We start from the raw sequence: 18,649 nt of genomic DNA on the forward strand, positions 1-18,649 counted from the left end.
GGACCAGAGGAATTCACAGCTGAATTATACCAGAGGTACAAAGAGGAGCTGGTACCATTCCTTCTGAAACTATTCCAATCAATAGAAAAAGAGGGAATCCTCCCTAACTCATTTTATGAGGCCAGCATCATCCTGATACCAAAGCCTGGCAGAGACACAACCAAAAAAGAGAATTTCAGATCAATATTCCTGATAAACATCAATGCGAAAATCCTCAATACTGGCAAATCGAATCCAGCAGCACATCATAAAGCTTATCCACCACGACCAAGTGGGCTTCATCCCTGGGATGCAAGGCTGGTTCAACACACACAAATCAATAAACATAATCCATCATATAAACAGAACCAAACACAAAAACCACATGATTATCTCAATAGATGCAGAAAAGGCCTTCAACAAAATTCAACAGCCCTTCATGCTAAAAACTCTCAATAAACTAGGTATTGATGGAACGTATCTCAAAATAATAAGAGCTATTTATGACAAACCCACAGCCAATATCATACTGAACAGGCAAAAACTGGAAGCACTCCCTTTGAAAACTGGCACAAGACAGGGATGCCCTCTCTCACCACTCCTATTCAACACAGTATTGGAAGTTCTGGCCAGGGCAATCAGGCAGGAGAAAGAAATAAAAGGTATTCAATTAGAAAAAGAGGAAGTCAAATTGTCCCTGTTTGCAGATGACATGACTATATGTTTAGAAAACCCCATTGTCTCAGCCCAAATCTCCTTAAACTGATGCAACTTCAGCAAAGTCTCAGGATACAAAATCAATGTGCAAAAATCACAAGCATTCCTATACACCAATAATAGACAAACAGAGAGCCAAATCATGAGTGAACTCCCATTCACAATTGCTTCAAAGAGAATAAAATACCTAGGAATCCAACTTACAAGGGATGTGAAGGACCTCTTCAAGGAGAACTACAAACCACTGCTCAACGAAATAAGAGGACACAACAAATGGAAGAACATTCCATGCTCATGGATAGGAAGAATCAGTATCATGAAAATGGCCATACTGCCCAAGGTAATTTATAGATTCAATGCCATCCCCATCAAGGTATCAATGACTTTCTTCACAGAACTGGAAAAAACTACTTTAAAGTTCATATGGAACCAAAAAGGAGCCCGCATTGCCAAGACAATCCTAAGCCAAAAGAACAAAGCTGGAGACATCACATTACCTGACTTCAGTAACCAAAACAGCATGGTACTGGTACCAAAACAGAGATACAAACCAGTGGAACAGAACACAGCCCTCAGAAATAATATCACACATCTACAACCATCTGATCTTTGACAAACCTGACAAAAACAAGAAATGGGAAAAGGATTCTCTATCTAATAAATGGTGCGGCAAAACTGGCTAGCCATATGTAGAAAGCTGAAACTGGATCCCTTCCTTACACCCTATACAAAATTTAATTCAAGATGGATTAAAGACTTAAATGTTAGACCTAAAACCATAAAAACCCTAGAAGAAAACCTAGGCAATACCATTCAGGACATAGGCATGGGCAAGGACTTCATGACTAAAACACCAAAAGCAATGGCAACAAAAGCCAAAATAAATGGGATCTAATTAAACTAAAGAACTTCTGCACAGCAAAAGAAACTACCATCAGAGTGAACAGGAAACCTACAGAATGGGAGAAAATTTTGACAATCTACCCATCTGACAAAGGGCTAATATCCGGAACCTACAAATAACTTAAATTTACAAGAAAAAAGCAAACAACCCCATCAAAAAGTAGGCAAAGGATATGAACAGACCCTTCTCAAAAGAAGACATTTTTGCAGCCAAAAGACACATGAAAAAATGCTCATCACTGGCCATCAGAGAAATGCAAATCAAAACCACAATGAGATACCATATCACACCAGTTAGAATGGTGATTATTAAAAAGTCAGGAAACAACAGGTGCTGGAGAGGATGTGGAGAAATAGGAACACTTTTACACCGTTGGTGGGAGCGTAAAGTAGTTCAACCATTGTGGAAGACAGTGTGGTGATTCCTCAAGGATCTAGAACTGGAAATACCATTTGATCTAGCCATCCCATCACTGGGTATATACCCAAAGGATTATAAATCATGCTGCTATAAAGACACATGCACACGTATGTTTATTGCGGCACTATTCACAATAGCAAAGACGTGGAACCAACCCAAATGTCCACCAATGAGACTGGATTAAGAAAACGTGGCATACATGGAGTACTACGCAGTCATAAAAAAGGATGAGTTCATGTCCTTTGCAGGGACATGCATAAAGCTGGAAACCATCATTCTGAGCAAACTATCACAAGGACAGAAAACCAAACACCGCATGTTCTCACTCATAGGTGGGAACTGAACAATGAGAACATTTGGACACAGGGTGGGGAACATCACACACTGGGGCCTGTCGTGGGGAGGGGAAAGCGGGGAGGGACAGCATCAGGAGATATACCTAAGGTAAATGATGAGTTAATGTGTGCAGCACACCAACATGGCACATGTATACATATGTAACAAACTTGCACGTTGTGCACATGTACCCTAGAACTTAAAAGTATAATTAAAAAAATAAATAAATAAGAAAGCTTTCTCTAGAGAAGACAATGATGCTAATAGCTATGTAACTTTCCAAACATGACATCACATTAATATAACAGGCTTAAACACCAGCTAGCAGGGGGAAAAAGTGAAACTACAATACTTATCCTTTACCAGTGAGATCCTATAGAATTCAGTGGAAATTTATATAAAAAGTAAGTAAGGGATGAAGACGACTAACCTGCTCCTCTGCTATTCTTGAAGTATTCTGAAGTTTTACAATTGTTTTATTGAAAGCCTTTTGCATTTCTTCCATTTGTTTTCGGTACCTATGGAGTAAGAATTGGTTTAAATTAGCTTTAATTTCTTATTTATTCCACTTAGTAATGGAAACATACTTCTGATTTTGATATATGAGAGAAACCTATTTTTCTTAAAGTGACTCTTATTCAGGCCTATGCAATACAATTCTATGTATCTCTTGCTATGTAAAATTTAGTAATTTCTGTAGTTTCCTTGGGATGAAGATGGAGGTAGGAAAAAGTAAGAGCAGGTACGGGGTAGCTAAGTCGGCATGTCACACATGAACACACACACACGATTAGCCAATTAATTCTATGTATGGATTAGAAAAATTTCCTACTTCAAATATAAGACTGCCTTGGTGACACCTTATTAGTGGCATTTCAATTTCAGAGGTGTAAGAAAAGGTGGTGTTTCAGGAACTCTAGACACTTGTGCCTAGATGTTTGTAAAATGTTGGTAGAGAAGCCCTAAGGACAGACAATGAACACACAAAGGATAAAAAAAGAGTAAACAGTTTTAAAAAGCCACGCCTGGTGTCTTAATGAACTGGCACTCTCTCTGGCACTTAAAAGCAGAAATTATTACAACTAGAACTAGGATGCCGGGCCTGTTTAAAAGAGGGCAAACTGCAAATGTGCCCAGTCATCCAGTTCAGTCCATCCATGTCTTCACTTATCTAAACTCTTAAGCGATATCTGGTTAAATTCCACTAAAACCTTTAAAGTCTCTATATACTATCATTTTTTCCACGAGCTCTCTAGGAATCAGGCAGAAAAAGTGGCTAAAGTTAAGTAACAGAAAAAAGGTGAAAGTGAGTATAGATAAGTCAAACTTATTGTCAGCCTAATAATAAAAGTGGTCTTGTCACTGGGAAGTACTTTTAAAATTAAAAACAAAAAATTCATTAAGTCACTGATCAGCATTCAAGTAGCTTTCTTTCTCTCTCACTACAATTGTGCTTACTTCTATTACACCATGAGATAATTAAATCCTCTCCTTCTGTAATCACAGGTCATACATACTCTACGCTACTTAACTCACTGTGTGAAGCTGACTGTGCTAATTCATAATAAAGCTTACCTTTGGCTAAGCTCCTCCAGATAGCGACCACTGAGAGACATGTTAACTTCTAAGGCTTTAATACGATTATTAAGTCTCATAAATACTGACTCCTTTTGGTTTGATCCATGTACAAGATTTCCATTAGCATATCCTAGATCTGTAGAATTTTGCAATTCAGCATAAAAATCTGTAGCTGTCCTCTGTAACCCTCTCAAAAGGGCATCTTCTGGAGACTGTTCTTCTTCTTTTACTTCAGGTAATGAAGAAGAATCCACAACAGAAATCAAAGTTTGCTTTGCTGTGTCAGCTACATTCATTTTGGCTTCCCCATCTTCATTGTCGGGTACAGTGGCTGTATTTATTGGTGGCACTATTGTTTCAGACAGCTTTGTGAAAATTTGCATGGAGTTCACATCTTCTTTTATAATATTATCCACTACCTCATTAACTTTATTTGTTTCATAGGTAACAGATGGTTTCTCAATAGAACTAAAGCTCTCAGACTTCTGTTCTGCTTCATTATCAATCTCAACAGAACTCTCTTGGGGAATCACTTGTGATGGTATATGTCCTGCCTCATATTCAACAGATTCAGATACTTCTATTTTAGGTAAGGGATTGATTTCTGGGGTAATATCTAAAAGAAGAGACTGAGAAAGAGTTTGAGAATGGCTTGGTTCAAGTTCAACTGCATCTACAGTGTGATTCACCAAGTCATCTTGGTGCATACTACTACTTAAATCACCAACAACAACAGTTTCAGCTTCCCTTTCTATATTCTTATTTTCCAATTCTCCACTCAGAGGTTGCAATACCGAAATATCTACTGATTCTGCAGGTAGTAAGGGTGGTTGAGCTGACACAAGATAATCTTTTCCTTTACTCAAAGCAGTTCTGCTGCGCTGCCAATAAAGAGCAACTCTAACTGAACACCATTTATATATGTATTCCGAAAAACTAGAAATACAACAAATTGTGGTCAGTTCACTGCAAAATATTTGTGTCTCTGACTCAAACCAGGGTGATGATTCATCTTCCTGTTCACCGCTGCCCAGAAGGGTCACTGTAGATGGACTTGCCTCCTCTTCCTCCTCTTGAACTAATTGTACAATGGGACTCTCTTTTGGAGTATCTGGTGTTGACAGCTCCATGTCATTTGTGTCTACTTCAGTGGTTACATACCTAGAAATACATACATAATTATAAATCACTTACTTAGAAGTCTAAAGTTGAAATATGTTTAAGAAAAATAAATGTATCCATACATAAGACTAAAGGTTGGAAATACAGAAAAATATAAGTTGTTTTTGGATAAATTTTCCACCTTCAAAACATTTTTATTATAAAAACAAATACTGCTCAGAAATAACAGAAATACTACAATCAAGTGACTAGCCAGACGACTCAAACCACCATATTTACCATATCAAACTTGCTTTCTTTTAATCTGTTTAAGAATTGTTTCTAAGTGAATACTTCCATTCACTGAATGTATAGTGTACCTTTCCTCTCACAAATATTCACTGAATCTTTACAAGCTTCACTATCTCTCATACATCAGAAAGTAAGTCAACTAAGAGCTAGCTTAATAAGCTAGTTTAAACAAGGTCCAGAGCTAGAACTAAAATCTAGGATTCTTAATACTTATGAGTGCACTTTGTACTTGAATATCGTATTTTCAAAAGGCAGCTAGATTTCTCAAACATAATTTTTCTAAGAATGATTTGAGGAACTCCAATGCAGCATTACACACACACACACACACCCTACACACATAGGATTATCTGCTTTAAGGACAAGAAACATATCTCCCTCCTTAAAATAATTTTGCTATCATCTAGGCTAATCTTCTATTATTAAAAGCCAAATACTTAACCACTTTAATAATAATTCTGGCTTATGATATGCTAATAGTGCTGCTATTAAACTACTAGCACCACTATTAATATTCTATCCCATTTTGAGGCTGTGGAGTATGTATGTGGCATACAGGAGAGTGGGGGGATGAAGCTTATGGGGACAGTGTTATAAATTATAATGCCTGTGATTCCTTCCAAGATAAAGATAGTTAATTACTGGGTGTAGCCTTATACACAAAAGGTCCAATATGAAAAAATATGGTAATTTAAATACCGAAAATAATTATGCTCAAACACACATTTTCCCATTCTGAAAAATTACTAAGCATGCCAGGAAATGTCTTCAAATAAACACGAATGTCACAATAGCAAAGACAGAAGAAAGTAATAAAATAGACGGTATCTATGAGGTAGACTTTCATTTTGGCAGTAAAACAGTAAATGGACCAAATTAAAACATAATTAGACTACACTTTGGGATATTTATAGCAATATATATTTAGTCTCTAATAATATTTCTTACATATTCAAGTAATATATTGCTTTTCTACCAAATAATTTATGACAGTAAAAAGAAGTAATGTTTGAAGAAGGGGAGAGAAAAATTAAATTGAATTTGGTAAAAAATACTAAATATAGATGTTATATACCATCATTATACACTGTAATTAGAAATATACTTTAAAAATTTTTTCTCAAATTCACATGGCAAATCTTACTAAAACCTAGGAAAAGAAAATAAGTTGGCTTTCCATAACTTTAACAGTGACATCCTATCATGGATTCCTTCATTTTCATGCATTTGCTTCAAAAGATTGCTTCAAAAGCATTAAAAAGAATTTAAGACAAACATGAAGAAATATTGAATAAAAAATTATGGAAAGATTATCTATTAAAAATATGGAAAAATAAAAACTGCTACATTGGCCTGTGACTATAGCTTTCAACAAATATTCCTATCTACTTGTGCATATATGTATGTGTATTAAAATGTATACATATATATATAACCAAAGTAGTTTTATTTCGTTTTGAAAAATATGACATAGTGTGTTGTTAACTGAGGAAACCTAGTTACCAAATCAGGAACAGCAATCACAGCTCCACATAATTAGAAACACCAAGAATGTCTCTATCCTAAACAGATTTCTTAGGTCCTTTTAGGAATCAATAACACATATGCTATATTTTCTCTCTAATCACCCAATAAATATCTCCAGTAATTTTCAGGATTAACACAGGATAATATAATTTTCTCACTATGCCTTTCAAAGCATCAAAATCTCATTTTTGAAAGAGTATAGTTCTCAGGAATTGCAGTTCAAAGCATACCCACTGCAGGTCTCATTACATACTATCTTGAACTAAGCGGTTCATGTTCAAATATCTTATACTCTTAAGTAGAGTTGTTCTAAGATAAAGGACTTGCAAAGTTGTGTAGGGAGTGTATCTAATGAAATATATATAAATTAAGTCTACAATAACTACCTGATTATCCAAATCATTACAAGCTTATTATTTATTATAGATAAGAAGTAGAGGTACCAAAAAAGTAACCACCTCTGGCAGAAAAGACAAAAAATGAGTATATATTATATCTATTACCTATTTAGCTATATCCCTGCCCAAAGTGTCCCCACTGCAACCTGGGGAAAGGCCTACATGATTCAGAGAAATGAAACAGTTAAGAGCTTGCTGTGTGGCAAACACATTATTCAAGAACCACTGCTCTACGTATTTTGGTAGTTTCTAGGGATACCACAGATCAATGCTTTTAAACTTGAACTTAATAAAAAAAAAAAGGGGGGGCCTTTAAAATTTGTCTTCAAGCCTATACTTGCAGAGTAAGGTCAACTATTTGCAATATGGAGAAGAGTCACTGTTGTGAATAATGAAAGTTATATATAATACGCCCTCAAAAAAAAAGTTTGATCTGAATTATATTCCCAATATGCATGTACACTAATGGGAAGAAGCAACTCAAAGATTTTCTAAGTGGCCACAGAATGTCTATCCTATGATTCAGAGCTCTCTACAGGTAATCATTTCATACACAAATCACAAGTTCCTTTTTTTATACTAATATACTTAACCCTGCATTGCAATAAAATTCTATTTAATATCACATTATAACTTACGCAGGAGATGGAACAGGAGTTGAAACAGGAGTTGATTCAGGCATTTTAGGTGCAGCTGTGGCAGTGGCATTCTCAGATATACTTTTATTTCCTATTTTAAGAAAGATGCCCAATGTTGAGTTCAATTTTAAAAGCTGTACCATGAAAATATTTTACTAAAACAAATAAATTTCTTGGAAGAGAAGAAAAAAGCCAATTGGTTTGCTACTGCAGACTTTTCTTAAAAAATCAAAGTTCTTTTAGGAAGAAATGATCATATAAGATCACGACAAGTAATATATATTGTTTCTCAATTTCTCAGATAATTAAATCAAGTCAGATGACTATGAATGTTGTGTAATCTTATGTGATTAACATGCCTTCTAGATACTGAAAGAGTTGTTGAAGAGAATGAGAAGAAATAAATGAGTCATTTTAAATGTTCACTTGGATCTAAGCATTTTTTAAAAAACAAAAAGGTAAGACTGTTTCTTCTTGCCAATAATATTCTTATTTGCCACTCTCTAAGGAAAAGATGGCTTTGTAAAATCAAGTAGCTATTTAACACATGAAAGAATAATATACTTGAAGTACCATTAGGACATCAAAATCTCAGCAAAGATATAAGGAATAAAATCATTGCTATTAATATTAGAGCCAGAAGTCAAAAAGCAAATTCATAAGTTTTATATAGACAGTATCCTTTTATAAAAAAGAACGTGTGAAATTCAAATAAACAATGAATAATAAAGATTGGTAAGTTCCTCTGAATTATTTCTATATTTCTAAACATAAAAAATCAAATTTTCTTAACTCATTACTTGATTTTCCTAAACATAAGGACCCCTGGAGTACCAGCTATTTAAAAGACCCAAAAAATGATTAGGTACCTTCTGTCAGGTCTTCAGTTTTTGCTCCCAGAATATTAGCAGCAATATTCACCATATTTAGAATGGCATCTAAAACAAAATTCAATCAGAAAAAATACCAAATACCTAAATATTCTAATATAAATTAATATCAGATAGTCAAAAAATCATTTAGAATGATCTTTTGCATTTTTTGACTGGTTACTTGTATTCACCTCACAACTAAAGTCCAATATAGGACACAAATAAATTTTAGCCAAAAGTGTAAAGCATGTATCTAAATTTTTATGTTCAAAAGGAATTTTATATTTAAATACAGTTTTCTTTTTGAAGACGGAGTCTCGCTCTGTCGCCCAGGCTGGAGTACAATGGAGCAATCTCGACTCACTGCAACCTCTGCCTCCCAGGTTCAAGCAATTCCCCTGCCTCAGCCTCCCGAGTAGCTGGGACTACAGGCACATGCCACCACGCCCAGCTAATATTTTGTATTTTAGTAGAGACAGGGTTTCACTGTGTTGCTCAGGCTGGTCTCGAATTCCCGAGCTCAGGAAATCTGCCCACCTCAGCCTCTCAAAGTGCTAGGATTACAGCTGTGAGCCACTGCGCCTGGCCTTAAATATACTTTTCTTGTAAAACTACCCTAGACGCTTTACCAAAACACTGTCTTCAGCATATTATAAATTCAACTATAACTCAACATACAGTCTGTACTGGGACAGTGAGAAAATGTGATGATCAAAATTCTTATTTTACGGAAAAACCTATTTTTCTTTAAAAATTCTCTACAGTTTAAAATAAAAAAGCAAACGCTTTTCCTACATTACGTGATTATCACAGGTAAAACAAAACAGAGATTATCCGAAAAAAGCAGAAAATATTTTCAACGATTAGCCTATCATATCTATGGTAATATGGTTAAATTCTAAACTGATATTGCATATAATCAAATCTCTTTGATGACTTTAAAAAACTCATTGGCCAAAACTGCAATCTTTTTAAATCATAAAGCATACAAATTCTTTAGTTAATTGGTTGGGGACAGGGATGGGGCAGATTAATGAAAAGTCAAGGTCATAAAGCAAAGTGTTGTAAAAAAGCAATCTGCATACCTGCTAACCCTACTTCTCTTTTGGAGGAGGGTATTTACATGAAAAAGTGGTACAAACCTCAATATCTACATAGATATATTTATACATGAGCATAACAAAATATCAGAACTCCATAAAACACTGGTACTGGGAATAGAAGACCTTCCTTCTAGTAATGTGATGTAATTTCAAGTGAAATTAACTTTTCATTCCCAATCTAACCTTTGAAATTCCACTAGAATTTAATTCTTTGGTATCGGGTACTCCTACTACTAAAATACTAAGATCTGGCAGGGGCTACATATTAATCATCATACATTATTTCTGTCTTAATCTCCTTTCCTAAAAGCGATCCACAGAGTATTCATCACTTTTTCAATGAAAACCAGAGATGTGAAAAGTAGAAAAGGATCTAAGAGAGAAAAATCTACTACATTAGGAAGGTTGCAAGTAAACCACAGAGTGCTGCCTGGAGCTCATCCTGTAAATACAATGCTTTAGGATGGGAGAAAGTAGTTGCAGATTTTAAACTGTTTTAAAGTGATAGCTAGGAATCAGCTATAATGTTATCTTCACAAAATTATAAGTGTATACTCTGAAAGTCAACAAAGTAGTGGTACTTTGTTTCTAATCATTAGTATAACACACAAAGGTTCGATATTTGCCATTTTAAAATGCTTAAATAACATTTTTAATATTGTCCTTTGACCTGGCAAACTGATAAACAGAAGTGGCCTTGATTCTTACTTAAGCTAAAGAGATGCTGCAGTATGAAATAACAAAAATGGAAACTCCATATTCCCTCACAAACCAAGATGAAGTCTGGAATGGAAACTTATTTCCTCATACACCCTTTATAATGCCAACCAATACTGCAATATTATTTATGATCCCCCACCTACACTGCCACCTACAGTCAAAACTGACTGCTTCACAAAACTCAAATTGTGCAACCAACAGTTTATATACTTTGTGTTTCAAAGTGAGATCTTATCTGAGATTTCAAATTTTTTGACATTCATTATTAAATAATTCAAGAAGACAATGTATCTGTGTAACGAAAGCAGCTTTACAGTATTATTTCTGAACCTAAATTTTAACACCAGTACCTATAATAAAGAAGACCCTTCTATTCACCCTTTTAAAATATTATTTATTATCATCATTTCAGGAAACCTGGTAACAAAAGTAAAATGCAGCAAATTTCTTCTCAGTCCACTTAACCTAAAATAATTTCCCCATGTTTGCAGAACATTGCCTAATGTATCTTTTTTGAGAGAAAGCAGAATTGTGAATATTCTATTCTATGTTCAATTTGTATACAAACACATGATAGTCTGTATACGTCATGATTATCTGGCCATTAAAAACCTTCAGAATAGACTAAAATAACATCTTTGAATATAATTGCCAAACTAGAGATAAAAGTCCCTAATTTCTCCTGGATTTGTCAACTTTTAAATTTTTGAATTGGGCAACTTATTCATCCCACCTCATTCCTTTAGGAATAAAATGCTCCTAATATTTGGTCCTAAAGATCAAATATCTCCATATTATTTACTCAGTCTTCAGTGCTCCAATGGCTCTTTTTGATAAAGAAAACAAACATTTGTCCAGGCTGTTGAAGTTGAAGAGTTTATATGATACAACAGAAGATAAATCAACAAAAAAAGACTTCTTCCTATGTGTACTACCTATGAAGCATGCCCACATTTTCTAGGAAAATGGTCCTTCTAGCATCTACATTTTTTCCACAAAAATAAAACACTTTGACTTAAAAAGTAAAAACTACATTTTCTCTTAAACATACACATGCACCTATCTCCCTTTAGCAGATATAGTGATTTTAACAGAAACAAAAAACACATATTTAAGAGCAAAGGCAGACCTGCGCCAATATCAAAGCAGGCAGAGGTCTGGCAAATTCACATGACAAAGAACAAGAAAATCAAGAGTGATATGGAGAAATCTTGTTGATGTGAAAGATTTAAATGTTTTAGTTCAAGAATATAAACAAAAGAATCAGGAAAGCATACACACAAAGCCAAGAATGCTGCTCTAAGATAACAGCTTCTCCCTTTTTAGCAGTTAAGAAATTATATAATATCAAGAATGTTTAAATATGCAGTGTGCATGCTCTTCGATATCCAACTCTCAGCAGTGGCAAAGTATTCCGGTGACATATTTCCTATAACTACTAACTACTTGATAGCAAAAAGAAAAAGGAGTTTCTATTAAGATTAAAAACAAAGAATTCTAGCTTGTGGATACTATGTACACATTAAAAACAAGAAAAAAAACTACTTTCAAAATGGGCTAATTTCAAGCTAATTTAGAAAGCAGTGATGATTACAAACTCAGACATCCTTGTGCCAAAGACCAGTTCTTTGAATCAGAACTACTTAAGTTCTGATTCCACTTTATTATTTACTTCTTCAAGTTATACCACCTTGGAGGCTATAGCTAATTCAGTCCCAAACTCTTCAGAGAAGAGTAGAAGGACATAGATACAGAAGGCGGCAGTGTTAGGCCATGTCTATAAAGTTTTGTAACAATAAAGTCTTATCACTCAGCTCTTACTGCCTCTCTTGTTCTAAAACTTCAGGAGGTGGAGATCATTTTAAATCTCATTTTAGAGACTCAGCTGACATCCTCCCACCCTTCTTATTTCTCTGTATAAATTCTTTCAATACCTAGGACACTGGAAGATAATCTTGCCCTCCCAGAGTTCTGTAAAAGGAAAATTAACTGATATACCTTCAAGGAGAAAGATCCAAACAGAAGTATCTAAACAAGATTCTATCTCTAATTAATTGATATACTGATCAAAGACATGAATAGAAACAGGGAAATGTCTTCCCCTGATATATGACTGGTTTTTTTGTTTGTTTTTTTGGTTTTTTTTGAGACAGAGTCTCACTCTGTCTCCCAGGCTGGAGTGCAGTGGTGCAATCTCAACTCACTGCAACCTTCGCCTCCTGGGTTCAAGCAATTCTCTTGCCTCAGACTCCCGAGTAGCTAGGATTACAGGCGCATGCCACCATGCTTGGCTAATTTTTACATTTCTAGTAGAGACGGGGTTTCACCATGTTGGCCAGGCTGGTCTCAAACTCCTGACCTCAGGTGATCCGCACATCTCAGGCTCCCAAAGTACTGGCATTACAAACATAAGCCACTGCGCCTGACCTATGGTTAGGTTTTAATGGCCTCTAGAAGTTAATCACATAGGAAGATACAGCAAGAAAATCCAGAATGTCAACACACCTTTCCTTTATCTGAAACTACAGTAAGACATTATTTCCTTAAGGTGTCCTCTCTTTTCCAGTAACCACCAGAAGCTAGAGATCTTTTAGTCCGGGGCTATTTTCTGACCCCAGAAAATAGCTAATTCAACTTACTGAGCTACATAAATGACAGAATAATGACTACTATGTAACATACAGAATGAAAATTAAGGGAAACAAAAACATTAATATCCAGACAGATAAGACATTTCTTTTACTCCTAAAAAATTACATCACATAGCAGTGAATGAGACTTACTTTTACATCAATAACTGGATAGCTAGGAATCCTATTTAAATGTAATCACTAATATCTAGAAAGTCAGAAGCCTAGCAATAAAGTAAAACAAAATATACTGAACTGATATGTAACAAAGTTGAATATTACTTTGCAATCACGAAAGATTTTCCTTCTACAGGTATTTTTAACACTCTTTTTCCCATTCCCTAGAAAGTCCACTGAAATCTTCACTCTTCTATGGAGGGGGAAGGAGGCAAGAAAGAAAGAAAGAAAGAAAGAAAGAAAGAAAAGGCTAAAAAGAGAGATGAAAGAGGTGATTTTAACTCTATATACTGTGGCTACACAAAATATCAACTTAAGTATTTAGATTACTGGTTGAATATCTAAAAAAGTTATAAAGTCAATGTTCACACTGACATTGGAATTCAAGTAATTCAATTCACTAAGAGCAAAAAGTGACAAGCACAAGCAACTCGTCTTCTATTTTACCAAATTTGTTTTTATTAAATAATTTTCAAATAAAAAGAAAACTACTTCTAGTTAATTTTACATTTTTCAGAAATAATCAAAAACATCATTGAAATATACCTACACAGAATCTAACCATGAAAAATAAAGTGCCAGTTGGGTAATGGTCTTTTCAGTAGTCTCCTTAGTGAGCCTACCACTAGGCTGGGATTATATTTTGGAATAACAACAAACTAAACCACTAGTATATCTTATTCACTGCTTCTTAGTGTACAAAGAGTATATTATTACTAGTATTCTTATTGGTATTCATTATTATCATGGTAGGAGCACCCTTTATATTTTGTAACTAAATGGCAAACTAACCATATTTATAGATTAACTGTTGTATGGCTGTTTTAATAATTCTTCCCCCAAGAAAATCCACAGCCCTTTCTTCACTATAAGGAATTTGCCCCAAAATGTGAGTGCCTAATTAGAGTAGAAGAAACACCTTTATTATGCTTGCTTTTGTCTCTCTCCTCTTTCTTTTCATATATTTTTCTTATCGCATTTCTATAAAAATACTTTTCAAAAGACAGTATCTTTTATTTCAACTCAAAGTTCAATACTGGGAGATGTCTCCTCAACCATACCATGACAAAATGTCCATGTGTATCAGAATGAAAAAGTTGAGAAATGCTTTAGTAGACTGAAGAGAAAATCCTCAAAATACTCACTTGTAGCAGAACCAAGAAGATTTTTTGAGGATTTATCCTCTCCAGTATTATAATCCAGTGGATAATCTGTTTAAAAAGAAAACAAAAGTAATTATGCTGAGATCTAGCTCCAATGATAACATATTTAAAAGCTCAAATTATTGTCCTGTCAAAGTCAGCTAACATTTAAAACATTTTATAATAAATATGAATCATATATCTAAAACAAGTTCACAAAAAGCACATAAGATTAAGAAACCATTTAACAAACAAATATAAACCAAGGAAAATAACTGTAATGCTTACCAGAATTTTAACCACATTTATAAGACTTTTTTATTCAAGTTTTCAATATACTTTACCAACTCTTAGTCAATGTCTTCATTTCACGCTTGAGAAAATTTAGATTGTTCAAACAATATTATAAGACATCTTAAAACAAGGACTTAAATTGGAAATGGAGAATGTCATAAAACTTTCCTCCACCTCTGTAGAGTCACATGATTTCTCAATGGCTCACAGGAGGCCAAAATGTGCTTGCTCTTAGGCTCATGGGAAATCAAAGGAATTAAAGCTCATTTCTACTATTTCAGTATCTTGTGAGTTTAACAGATTTTTGGCCCTGGCATAGGGATATAATCATAATTTATACTATTAATATTATAGAAGGGAGTTTCAGTTACAAATAACTGATAAACTTGGAAAGCAATACGATTACAAGGCAATCATATTAGAAAACAGATTTAAGTAAAAGTTGATTAGAGTTAAAAGCAACAAAACAAAAGCCTGAAGACAACAGTCATATTGATTTAAGTAATCTATACTCCCCCATTACTATTCAATTTTTAAAAAGTAAAAAAAAAATATACCTAACAGTCATCTGTTTGATGTCACTTACCATAGTCCTCATCAAATAGTTCCTGGCGTTCTGAGTGATACTGGGAATCAGCAATTTCTTCATATTCTTCCACCATGCTAGTGCCAAATACCCTAAATAAACAACAATTTCATTAAAGACTTCCAAAACAAAACACTCATTAAGACTAATCTCTTCACAATATGACAAACATCAACTTTGGTCATATTTTGAGGGCCACTGGCTTTTGGACTTAAAAATAATGGCTGTTCCTTACATTTTAGTCATCTACGGTTTCAATTAAAATGTAACACTAATCTATTTAAGGCATTTAGAAATATAATGGATGAGTTTTTATATCAGTCTAAAATGTTTCTGTGTAATATCATCATAGCAAAATAGCAAGCAAGTTAAAACAAATATACAAAATGAGGTTAATTTTTAAAGAGGGTATTTTGACATTTTTCCAAAATGCATTCAAAAGAAAGTAAGTTTCAGTTTTTATTTCCATGGTATTAACTAACGTAAGAGAAAATTATTTCTTCAATTTAAATATATCAAAAATTTTGTTTATCAATTTTTTTAAAAGCACTCAATAAATGTATTTTGTTCTGCATTACCTTATAAGGCTTAATGGACAAAAGTGCTCTGATCCAAAATGTGATACCAACTCAACCTAAAGAATAAAAGCACATAAAATGGGAAGCCAGCAGACAGCATGTAAGAACATCTAACAATATACTCACTTTCTTCATTATAACATTTCTAAACATTTCTATAAAGTCCTCATTTTCCCCAAAATCAATAATTGTAAAGTTTTTATAATGCATTAATATGCCATGTCCTGTTATTTAATAGTGCAAAAGAGAAGGTTGCTAACCTTTATGTACTTGATGAACATCTGAAGCAAGAGAAAGGAAAAGAAAAAGAAATCAGTTCCAAAGTCTAGACATCATGCAATAAGCAACTTTAAATACTTGTAAATTATGTTGTATAAAGTATAGAAAGCAATGTCATGTGATGGATAACACTGTAGTATTCTTAATTCCTTAAATAAAAGCAATGATTTAAATTTTTGCCATCACAACCTGAGAGTATAATCTAAATGACTGCAATGAAATAAATTAACTTTAAGGTTATAAGTTAAATGATCTGCAAGCCATTGCTGTTATTTTATATAACTGTTAGATAGAAAGCATTCTAAAAGCAATTAATAAACAGTATCTAGAAACAATCTTTAAGTATTACAGACATGTATCAAGTATATATCCATATATGAATTTATTGATATATATGCACATATACATATATATTGTACACATATACATATTGATAACAGTCCATTATGAAATGGTATTTATACTTGTATACTATTATATATAACTTATTTCAGGGAAAGCATGAATTTTTGGTATGCTATGTTATTTCAAGTACAACTTACAGAAGTGGAAGATATATATCAATTGGTCTTTCAAATGTATACTATTAAAAAGTAGTAGATTTGGGTGTAGTTCTTTTAGGATAAGGAAAATCCAGGTAAAAAACTTATATAACATTATTACCATAAAACGAAAATCAGAAAGTAATTTTTCCCTGCTTTTCATGAGTTGTAAGTAAATGTTTCTTGCTTTTAGACTCAATTCTACCAAAGAGGGTTTTTTATAAAACTAATATTTAAAATGCTCTATAATCTCCCACCACAAAAGGAAGAAAGTGGAAAGTTTTGTAAGGCATTTTTTTATGTTTCCAATAAAATATCCTTCCATTATTAACAAAGTAAATGGTACAAAGAATAATTCTCTAAAATTATTTCATTTGAGATATCTTACTTGCAAAATTAAATAAGATTTTGTTACCTAGTAAATGACTTTTAACGTTTTTGCTTCTTCGCAGTGCAGAAAGTGTACTGTATAAAGTCATTAATTGTTTCAGCACCCATTTTAAAAGGAATTGAAAACATTCTTAATTTTTTTGAATTAATAATTTTATTGAATTATTAACTGAGAATATCAACTGTATTTTAAAAATAGAATTTAGCATTTTTATAATGAGATTAAGAATACTACAAGTTTACTTATTAACAGAAGTCGATTTAAAACATGCTTTAAAAAGAGATGGTAAAATCACAGAAGACAAAATTAGGTAGCTGTAAGTTCTCACATTTAAAGAAGGACAGAAATTAGAACTGCGGCCATTCCAAAAATGTCATAATATTAAATCAATAGTACTTTAAGATATGGCTATAATTTTAAAGAAAAAAAAAAAGAGGGAAGGAAAGAGTAAGAACTTTCCCTATTTTGTCTAACCCAATTCAAAAGTGGTAGTTTTACTTGATTAGCTGGTAGAAGCAGCAGTGGAAATACAGAACATCAGTGTTTAAAAGTCTATTTTATTTGAAACTGGTACTTGGACACAGAATATTTCATTTGGCTATACAACGAAAAAGACAAAAGCTGTAACAATGCCAAGTAAGTGGACATTAAAGATGAAATGATCTAAGAATCAGAGTCTAATAAGAAATTACACCTGCTTTAAAGATTTCACTTACCAGCAATGATTTCAGTTTCAAAATAGAAAGAAATATACTATGAAGATGACATTTTGCATAAAGACTCAAAAGACTTAAATAGTTATAATCTGGAATTTTATCAGAGCCATAAATAACAAAAAGCTGGCCTAGGCTTCCAGCAATACAAAAGGGAATGTAGCAATATTTCACTCATGAAATAATATACCCAAGTAAGAACTATCTATTAAGTGGTATAGTATAGTCTATTTCTTAATTTTTCTGATTTCTAAAAAGATGAGGTGTATGAAGTGTGAATAACACATATATTTTCAATATAGAACATAGTCCTGTATGTGTAAACATTACCTTGACATATTTTGCATACATCTGTTCATCTAAAGGAAAACTCTGTACATTCCGCTCATCTCTACCATGAAAAGTACCCAGCTTAATCCACTTATTTGTTGGATATCTACAAAATATAAAAAATATATTTTTTAAAAATTATAAACCACACATTGAGAGGTTCCATCATATTTTCAAAATACAATTTTTTTCCTTTCCAGGTGAACATGCTGGCTTAACAGTTTAATACATAAATACATACATTTAATAAATACATTTTCTTTTCCAACTAAACTGACAGGTTTCTCTTTACGAGGAAAGAATGCCTTGAAAAATCACTCCATTACTAAAAGGTAAGACTAGTGCCACTTCTTGGGGTTTGGGAGGAGGTTTTAGAACAGAA

General features: G+C 33.4%; 1 protein-coding gene across 4 annotated transcripts in view; it reads right to left on the reverse strand.

Moving 5' to 3' along the window:
* The window catches only part of SUCO (SUN domain containing ossification factor), an 83,425-nt gene that overhangs the window by 18,301 nt on the left and 46,475 nt on the right, over positions 1-18,649 (reverse strand). The window contains exons 10-18 of one of the 4 annotated variants that reach the window (XM_025353618.1): positions 18,268-18,373; positions 16,273-16,293; positions 16,013-16,068; positions 15,435-15,526; positions 14,558-14,623; positions 8,780-8,848; positions 7,911-8,001; positions 4,931-5,095; positions 2,787-2,874 (exon numbers count right to left, since the gene is read on the reverse strand). In XM_025353618.1, the coding sequence (XP_025209403.1) occupies positions 2,787-2,874; positions 4,931-5,095; positions 7,911-8,001; positions 8,780-8,848; positions 14,558-14,623; positions 15,435-15,526; positions 16,013-16,068; positions 16,273-16,293; positions 18,268-18,373 (754 nt within the window). Of the gene's footprint in view, positions 1-2,786; positions 2,875-3,931; positions 5,096-7,910; positions 8,002-8,779; positions 8,849-14,557; positions 14,624-15,434; positions 15,527-16,012; positions 16,069-16,272; positions 16,294-18,267; positions 18,374-18,649 lie in introns of all 4 variants that reach the window. The other 3 variants (XM_025353608.1, XM_025353597.1, XM_025353626.1) reach the window with 3 other exon arrangements.

This window comes from Theropithecus gelada, chromosome 1 (assembly GCF_003255815.1).
Source record: "Theropithecus gelada isolate Dixy chromosome 1, Tgel_1.0, whole genome shotgun sequence".
Classification (NCBI taxonomy): domain Eukaryota; kingdom Metazoa; phylum Chordata; class Mammalia; order Primates; family Cercopithecidae; genus Theropithecus; species Theropithecus gelada.